Genomic DNA, 9,864 nt, shown 5'->3' with positions numbered 1-9,864 from the left:
AACAGTGATTGGCTGCAGTGATCACATGCTATCTCCAGGCACATCACCGATGGAGTTTGTGAACAGCAGCAGGATTACAGACTAACGTCACAGAGAACAGTGCTGGAAAAGGGGAAGGGGGGGGGGAAGCATCATTTATTTTCAGCAATTGTAGGGGGCTGTCTCAGATTTTCTTAGACAACACCTTTAAAGTGTAACTGTAATTTAATATTCATTTAATGTGTAGGGACAGCGAGTGTGTTTTATTGCAAAGACTGTATTTAAAGTCTCCTCTTAGCAAGACTCTGAGGGTCGCTAAAAAGATTAGTCTTCAGCATTCCACAGACCGCTGAGGAAGCCAGATAACTGTTATGATACAGAGGCTTCTGAGCCTGCCTCTAGTCTCCCTAAAGACTGTTTCTTTTCAGTTTAACTGCTGAGGGTGCCGATTGTGACAGTCCCCTCTAACTTCCCACCGTGTCTTTGTTTAGCACTGGGAAGATATGGTGAGGAGCAGGGCTGCAGCATTCAGTGCTTACAATACGCATACTATGTTCCTGTATATGTACTGTCAGCACTGAACACTGCAGCCTCGCTCCTCTCCCCATCTGTAATCAGAGATATGCTGGGAAAGGGGGGATGGGGTGGGGTTGCTGTAAGTAACCAGTGTTAGCAGCAGATAACCTGGTTGAAAGTAAGCGGGGCACAGCATTTTTAGCAAGCTCTATTACACATTTAGGGAGGCACGGCTAGGGTAAGGAGGCATTGGCAGGGAGACTAAGGGCAGGCTGAACAGCCTTCTTTTGCATCACACAGTTGTCTGGCGTCTTAAGCTTTAAGTACAATGAGGAGATGGATTTGAGATGGATCAGTTAGAGAGCTGCTAAGCAGAGACTTTACATATAGTAAGTAAAGTATATGACAAAAACACTTATACTCACTATCCCAAACATTAAAAATAAAAAATGCAATCACAGTTACACTTTAAATGAGGCCATATATTTAAAGGGGTTATCTCATGAAAAACATTCCTCTCTCCACAAGATAGTTCATAAATGTCTGAACTACAATGAGGATCCAGAGCTCCCATTCCACAGGAGCTTGAATGGAGTGGTGGTCATCCATGTGAACTGCTGCTTCAAAGTGTATGTGATGTAGATATCCGAGTAAAGTGTTCAGCTATCTCAGTCAGCTCCAAAAAAAAGTGAATAAAAGCAGAATACATGAGCTCTGCACCATTCAAACTCCTTTGAAAATAGGGCATGGGACACAAATTCTAGTGTTCAGTGGGGGTCCCGGACCAGTTGATAAAATCATTCTAGTCTTGCAAGCAGCAGATGAGGACTATACTATCACCTTCTGACCAGATTTGAATCTATGGCAGTTGCTACGCACAGGAGTAAGTTTGGTACGCAGGTCCCATTACAAAGAGTGGCCTCTTTAATTATTCTTTGGCTAATTTCTCAGTGTTCATAATGGCTGCATTTGTGTGTAAGCAGTTTGTGGACCTGGCAATGTATGTCACTTGAGACAAATGTGGAAAGCATGAACTAGGAACAATATACAAATAAATCAATAACGGAAGCAAAATCTCATATAAGACAAAGATGAGAAAATATAGACCCCTTATTGCATAATTTAGAAATCACATTAGAAACAACAACCTCTATATAATTTCATCACCACCTAAACCTAAAAATATATGTTCCTCAGCAACAATAAAAATACAAAAGTTAAAAAATAGTTCAGCAGGAGAATAAATGAAAATGTAGGAAGAAAAACTTTGAAAATGAAATGGCTTAAAAGGGTTGTCCAGAATTTGAAAAGAAAGGTCTGTCTATTGACTGTGTCTGGAATTGCAGCTCATACAGCTGCAGTACCAAACAGCCCTCATGAGCATGCAACGGGTTCTGAACAATTACACCCTTTTTTTTAAAATAATACTGCATAATTGCTTTAAAAATGATTAGCCCCAAAAAATTACATTTATTACTTATCCATAGGATAGGTGCTTAATGTTTGATCACTGGGACCCTGACAATAACTAGAACGGGAGTTCCTCTTTACTGCATGACCCCAGTGAAGAGGTCTTTGAATGAAGTGAGGCATTTAAGAATTTGCCCCATTCATGGCCTACTCTCTGTCAGTCAGTCCTATAGACTCTGAATAGAGTGGCACAGTGCATGCTTGGCCACAATTCTATTCAAACTCCTTTTCACTTAGATCACACAGGAGGAATGGGAGCATGGAACCCCCATGCTAGTGATTAGTAGGGTTTCCATTGCAGTGATCAGACTATTACCACCTATCATTTGTGGAAAACCAGTTTTTTTTTTTTTTTTTTTTGGGGGGGGGGATAGAAGTGGATCCAGCAGGAAGGAGAAGCCCAAGTCCTTCCTTTATATTTCCCATTCAGTTTGAATTCACTCATGGCTGTTGCTCAGAAAATGACATAAAAACTTTCAAGAAAATGTTGGCATTTTTGAAAAAAAAAAAATTAAAACTGACCCCACCCTTAAAGGTAAGAAAATGAAAGAGTTCTCAGCTTCAGCAGTCATGTGCCATTTGTGAACGCATCACTGCTGAGGCCACTGATTGGTCAGCAGCAGTGATGGAAAAGTCATCACTTCCAGTCCAGTGGAGTCAGGAATCAGCAGGTATGGATGTAGCGGCGATGGAATGGAGGGACTATCAGAACTGAGTGTTTTTTTGTTCTTTTAAAAACTGTCCAGGCACTCACTCAATTTCTTTGATGTTGGACAACCCCTTTAAGGTTCGGCGCCACTTTGCGGAGATTTCCTGCAGATTCGGTTTATAGACTCTTAAGGGCCACCAGTTAAACGGTAGGTAAAAATCAGATCATGAAATCTCAGTAGGACTGTTTACACTGAATGTCGATAATAACATACATCTGTCAGACATTGCAAGGAAATTCCATACTAAATAACAATACACATTAAAATGTGAGCCTATAAATAATATCTTTTTATTTGACGTGTAATTTGAGTTTGTAGTTAATGTTAAGAGAATGACAAACACTTCTTAAGAATGGGACAAAAAAAATAAATCATAAATACTGAAAAAATGGCCTTATTACCGTATGTACAGTCCTGGCACTCAGTCAATCTGGCGAGGTTGACGCTCGCTCTCAGATTCACAGACTGAGCAATGAGCAGGTCCGCCACTCAAACATCTAAGCACGATACATTTTAAAACAAAGTCTGCTTTGCTGTCGTGATGGCAGAGTGGCATGCCACACATGAAATATTCATTCACTTTCAAATTCTCTGATCAACTGCTCTGTTTCCTCTGGTGGAGGGGCCTGTGTTATGCCAAGGTCTCTCTGTCCCTTCTTGTCTTTGCTTTGATGTTCCTGCAGACTAAGGATAAGATTCCGGATTTCTTCACGCTTTGTCTTCATTCTTTGTTGAGGAAACCAATCCGTCAAGTTCATAGGTAGATCAAAACTCTGAATGGGATTCTAAAGTGGATTGAAAAGCAATAGAAAGAAAAAAGACAGTTCACAATGTCATCAGATCCCATAGATTTTTATTACAGCTTTCCTCCACACATGTGGATAACGGCAAAGGTAAACAGTCTGTCCCACCAACAGATCCACATGAAGTGTCCAGCACAGTTCCAGAAAAGACATCTGACGAGGATGTCTTTTCTGGAACTATCTCATCGTTATCATTTCCCGAATAACCCCTTCAAAGGAGTTGTACGGGTTCAGGGCTGAACCCAGGTATCACCTCTTCTGTATTCCCTTGCTATGTATGAGAGGAGCATCAGAGCATTTCCTTTACCAGCTCACAACAAACACTTAAGTGAATATAGAAGAGATTATCTGGGTTCAGACAACCCCTTTAAGGTAGAAAGATCTAGATAGAATGTGAACACAAAATGTGTTACTATATTTCTAGGTTTTAATCATAGGTATTATAGGAATCATCATCATCTCCAGGGGATGGCATTACATTCTAAACTGTATTGCAGTTCTGGATGGAAACAAATGCAAGGTTAAAAGAAATAAACTAGAAAAATAAAAGGGCTATTCATCAAACTGAGATTTACCATAAAAGTAGCTCACCTCAAAAAAGCTCTCCACATACTGCAGTACATACACCCCACAATCACTGAAGTTGTTCTGCTGAGGCACTCTGGGGTTGGAACCTTTCATGAACTCTTTGGAAAAGCTCCTCTTGCTTCCTTTCTTAACCTCCCATTCTACCTCCAGGTACCTGAGAAACAAATTTGAGTGAAATACCTGTCAGCATATGAAGGACAAGGATTCATGATCTGAATAAAAGAAGATGGAGCCAAGACTGGACTTACTCTCGTAATGTTTTCACCACGTTGGAGCGAGAAGGACCTCGGAGAGAATCCATCAGCAGTATACATGGTCTGCAGGGAACAAAACAATAAGGAAGATCCCTCAGAAAATGATTTACCTCAAGCGGAAAAATAATAAGTAAGTGGGCCACCCCACTCTTTGTTGCGAAGAGGGAGATGGCTCCTTTGTTCTTGAGTTCAGTCGTAATTCTAAAACTCATCCACCTAGCTACACATAGGAGCACACGTATGTACAAATATATATGTGGTTATAGCACCTCTTATCCAGAAGCCTAACCAAAGCCAGGTATGAAGAAAGGGACATCACGGCTACTGAATGAGCAACTTATTTACAGGAACATTACTATATAATGTTAACCGCAATTTCTTATACTCGGGATAGCTAGTCAAAAAGCTTCACCAACCCCTAATTATTAATAATTGGCAGCAAAGACACAATACTTTACATAGTATGGCAGTTGCCAAGCTGGAGAGACTGGCGGCCTCTCTAAGGACAATGTGACAACACTTCAGGGACTGGATGCAGAATGTTGTCAACAGTGGAAAAAAAAAACACACACACAATTGCTGGTACGTTAAAAACATTTCAATTAGCCTACATGCACATAAACGTGGTTTGGTTTCTCAAAAAACGCGGCTCGGATGCGGACCCATTCACTTCAATGGGGCCGCAAAAAATTCGGACAGCACTCCGTGTGCTGTCCGCATCCGTTGCTCCGTTCCGTAGCCCCACAAAAAAAAAAAAAATGGAACATGTCCTATTATTGTCCGTTTTGCGGACAAGGATAGGCATTGTTACAATGGATCCGCAAAAAAAAGGATGCCATACGGAAGTCACCCGTTTTTTTTTGCGGATCCGCAATTTGCAGACCGCAAAACACAAACGTTCGTGTGCATGTAGGCTTAGACTGCAGGGAGTCAGTCAGTGGTGAGCACACACAAATTGGCACCCTCTTTCCACAAAATATATATGTTTATATATACATTCAAAAAATTCCTAGGAGAGTCTGAGATGTTCTTGCAGAGGGCTGTTTTCCTTGAAGCTGGATAATGACACGTGGGGTTGAGAACTTCACGATCAGGTGCTACTGTACTACATTCTAGGGGTGCCTTTTACACAGGCCGATGATAGAAAACGGAAGTGCTTGTTTCCGATCATTACCGCAAGCAAATATGCCGCCCATCACCTGACATAAGAACTCGTTGTCAGGTGATCACATCTTTCATGTGGCACCAAGAATCTTTGTTTTTCGGCAGTGCATCTCGCCATGGAAACATGGGATGCTCTGCCAATAAATGAAAACTGTATGGGAACAAACAATCGCATTACTGATTATTCATCCCCAAACTCCCAATGACTGCCACATGTAAATGGAACTCAATGGAGCACTGACGCTCATTAAGGGGCAGAATCTGCCCATGTTAAGGGACCGTAAAAAGTATCATGTGGTGCAGTCTGTGAAGCTGCTGACTGGCTGAGAAGGATCATGAGATACTATGTGACTTCATGGAACCAAGAAGTGCGGTTTAGAGGGCATAACGTTGAATTAAATAAGGAGACTTTTGTATTACTTACCAGTAAAGTCTCTTTCTCGCTCTTCCTTGGGGGACACAGGAAACCATGGGTATAGCTCTGCTCCCTAGGAGGCGTGACACTAAGTGAAAGCTGTAAGCCCCTCCTCCATCAGCTATACCCTTCAGCCTGGAGAAGAGACTGCCAGTTGCGTGTCCAAGTAGTGAAAGATAACCACCAACTGGAAAAAGAACTGTCGAGCCCCAACGGGGGCAACCAAGCCGGAACCACAACTGTAACCCAAATGAAGGGCGGGTGCTGTGTCCCCCAAGGAAGAGCGAGAAAGAGACTTTACTGGTAAGTAATACAAAAGTCTCCTTTTCTCGCCCATATTCCTTGGGGGACACAGGAAACCATGGGACGTTCCAGAGCAGTCCCAGAAGGGAGGGACCAGAACAAACTCAACCAACACCAGAGGCATCAATCAACTGCCGCCTGCAACACCAGACGGCCTAAAGCAGCGTCAGCCGACGCATGAGTATGCACCCTGTAGAACTTGGTGAAGGTGTGCAAGGAGGACCAAGTGGCCGCCTTGCAAATCTGCTCCGTAGAAGCCCGATTCCTCTGAGCCCAGGAAGCCCCGACCGCTCTAGTGGAGTAAGCGGTAACACCAAGGGGCGGAACCTTGCCCTTGGCGAGATAAGCCTCAGTAACAGCCATCTTGACAAAACGGGCAATAGCAATTTTGGATGCCGCCATCCCTCTGCGCGACCCCTCCGGGACCACAAAGAGCGAGTCAGTAAGCCTGAAAGAGCTGGTTACTTCCAGGTAAATCTTGAGCGCCCTGACAACGTCCAGGCGATGAAGCTTCCTCTCCCGCGGGTGGGAAGGGGAAGGACACAAAGAGGGGAGAACGATGTCCTCGTTCAGATGAAAGGCGGAGACCACCTTAGGAAGGAAGGGACCGGACGAAGAACCACCTTGTCCTGGTGGAACACTAGGAAAGGTTCCAGACAGGAGAGTGCAGCCAATTCGGACACCCTCCGAAGAGAGGTGACGGCTACAAGGAAAATAACCTTGCAGGACAGAAGTCGCAAGGAAACCGTCCGCAGAGGCTCGAAAGGGGAAGCCTGGAGCGCTGAGAGAACCAGGTTCAGGTCCCAGGGCGGTACCGGAGGACGGTACGGGGGAACCGCGTGAGCCACGCCCTGAAGGAAGGTCTTGACAGGACCAAGGGGGGCCAGTGGGCGCTGAAACAAAATGGACAGCGCAGACACCTGACCCTTCAAAGAACTAAGGCCCAGACCTTGGGCCAGTCCGCTCTGCAGGAAGGACAAAACGGTGGGGAGAGAAAAGCGGAGCGGAGGAATCCCCAGATCGGCACAGAACCCCAAAAAGGTCCTCCAGGTCCTATAATAGATCCTAGAAGAGGACGGCTTACGGGCGCGGATCATGGTGCGGACGACGTCCGCAGAAAAACCCCTACGTGTCAGGACGGTGGTCTCAACAACCACGCCGTCAAACGTAGGGACCCTAAACGCGGGTGGAAGATCGGTCCCTGAGAGAGAAGATCTTCCCTGGCGGGCAGCGGCCAGGGCGCGTCTGCCAGGAGCAGCATAAGGTCGGCATACCAAGACCGGCGGGGCCAGTCCGGAGCGACCAGAATCACCGAGACGCCTTCCGCCGCGATCTTCCGAAGGACCTTGGGCAGGAGAGGGATGGGAGGGAATATGTATGGGCGCGCGAAGCCTCGCCAAGGAAGAACGAGGGCGTCGGCTCCGCAAGCTCCCGGATCCCTGGCCCTGGACAGATAGGCGGGGACCTTGTGATTGAATTTTGAGGCCATGAGGTCCACGTCCGGTATGCCCCAACGAAGGCAAATGGCCTCGAATACCTCCGGGTGAAGAGACCACTCGCCGGGGTCGACGGTGGTGCGACTGAGGAAGTCCGCCGCCCAATTGTCCACCCCTGGAATAAAAATTGCAGATAGGGCCGGGACGTGGGCTTCCGCCCAACGGAGAATGCTGGTGACCTCCCGCATTGCTGCAGCGCTGCGAGTGCCCCCCTGGTGGTTTATGTACGCCACAGCCGTGGCGTTGTCCGATTGTACACGAACAGGATGACCCTTCAGCAGATGAGTCCAGTGTCGTAGAGACAGACGGGCCGCTCTCAGCTCCAGGACATTGATCGAGAGTTTGGACTCCGATGGAGACCAAATGCCCTGGACGGATCGGGGAGGAAACACGCCTCCCCAGCCCAAGAGACTGGCATCGGTTGTAACCACCAACCAGTTGAGTGGCAGAAAGGACCTGCCCAGAAGAGGGGACTGTAACCACCAGCGGAGAGATGACCGCACCGGAGGCGATAGATGGAAGGGATGATCCAGAGACTCGGGCGATTTGTCCCAGGAGGAGATGATCGCCCGTTGGAGAGGGCGGGAGTGAAACTGCGCAAATGGGATCGCCTCGAAGCAGGCAACCATCTGCCCCAAGACCCGCATGCAGAAGCGGAAGGACGGTCGACGGTGGAGAAGGAGACCCCGAACCGCCCCACGGAGGATCAGACGTTTTTCCGAGGGAAGACGTACCTCCGCCGCTCCTGTGTCTAAAAGCATTCCCAGGAAGACTAGTTGTCTGGAAGGGGGAAGGGAGGACTTGGGGAAGTTGATGACCCAACCGAACCTCGCCAGAGATTCTAGAGTGAGATCCACGCTGGCAACCGCTTGAGAAAGGGACGGAGCCTTGATGAGGATATCGTCCAAGTACGGTAGCAGAAAAACACCCCTGGAACGGAGTAAGGCCAAAACCGGGGCCAGGACCTTGGTGAACACCCGGGGGGCTGTTGCCAGCCCAAAGGGAAGGGCGACAAACTGGAAGTGGAGGTCCCCCACGGCGAATCGGAGGAAGCGATGGTGACACTGGGCTACCGGAACATGGAGGTAGGCATCCTGTATATCGATGGAAGACATGAAATCTCCCTGCTCCAGGGAAGCCACCGCGGAACGGAGGGACTCCATCCGAAACCGTCGAAGGAGGAGAAAACGGTTGAGCTTTTTGAGGTCCAAAATGGGCCGCACCGAACCTCCCTTCTTGGGAACTACAAAGAGGTTCGAGTAGAACCCTTGGAACCTTTCCTCTAGAGGAACGGGGGTAATCACCCCCCTGTCCAGTAAGGCTTGAACGGCCGTGGAGAACGCAGCCGCGCTTTTCGGGTCCCGCGGCGGGCGGGAGCGAAAGAACCGATCTGGAGGGAAGGATGCAAATTCGATTTTGTATCCGGAGGACACAATTTCGAGGGCCCAGGCGTCGGAGACGTGGGCCATCCAGACGTCCCTGAAAAGGAGGAGCCGGCCCCCCACCCGGGTGGGTGGGGGCGCGCCTTCAGACAGAGGACTGCTTTGCTGCGGGTGTGCGGGCAGCCTGCGGCTTGCGCCAGGAGGGCTGCGCCCGAAAAAACGGCTTCCTGCGCTTGTCCTGGGGAGGAGCCGAAGCGGCAGCTGTGGTGGGAGCCCCAGAGGCCCTGCGGGAGGACCGAAAACGAGACGCACCAGGGTGTCCGCGGGGGGCGCCCCTGGCTTGGGGTTGAGGAATATGGGTGCTTTTACCACCCGTGGCCTCCGAAATAAGTTCGTCTAGGCGGACCCCGAAAAGGCGGGAACCCGCAAACGGTAGCCCCGCCAAGGAACGTTTGGAGGCAGCGTCCGCTTTCCAAACCTTCAGCCAGAGCTCCCTCCTGACGGAAACTGCCAGGGCGGAGGAGCGTGCAATAAGGGCTCCCGCATCAAGGGAGGCCTCACAAACAAAATTCCCGGCCCGAATAATAAGTTGGGCCAAGGAACGTAGGTCCTGGATGGGGACGTCCGAGTCCAACTCCTGTTCCAGCTGCGCACCCCAAGCAGAGATTGCTTTCCCTGCCCAAGCAGAGGCAAAAACCGGTCTGAGAGCAGAACCGGAGGCAGCAAAAATGCCCTTGGAAAGGGTCTCCATGCGACGGTCCTCCGCTGACTGAAGAGAGGACCC

At 48.3% G+C, this 9,864-nt stretch overlaps 1 protein-coding gene across 4 annotated transcripts in view; it reads right to left on the bottom strand.

Moving 5' to 3' along the window:
• Positions 1 to 1,917: 1,917 nt before the first annotated feature.
• The window catches only part of SENP6 (SUMO specific peptidase 6), a 94,042-nt gene continuing 86,095 nt past the window's right edge, over positions 1,918 to 9,864 (bottom strand). For all 4 annotated transcript variants that reach the window (XM_040428665.1, XM_040428667.1, XM_040428666.1 and 1 more), the window contains 3 exons: positions 4,315 to 4,383; positions 4,070 to 4,220; positions 1,918 to 3,460 (listed from right to left, as the gene is read on the bottom strand). In XM_040428665.1, coding sequence (XP_040284599.1) covers positions 3,248 to 3,460; positions 4,070 to 4,220; positions 4,315 to 4,383 — 433 coding nt within the window. In that variant the 3' untranslated portion in view covers positions 1,918 to 3,247. The remainder of the gene's footprint in view (positions 3,461 to 4,069; positions 4,221 to 4,314; positions 4,384 to 9,864) is intronic.

This window comes from Bufo bufo, chromosome 4 (assembly GCF_905171765.1).
Source record: "Bufo bufo chromosome 4, aBufBuf1.1, whole genome shotgun sequence".
NCBI lineage: Eukaryota > Metazoa > Chordata > Amphibia > Anura > Bufonidae > Bufo > Bufo bufo.
The sequence above is the reverse complement of the archived record's forward strand: the minus strand, read 5'-3'. Positions and strand labels throughout refer to the sequence as shown.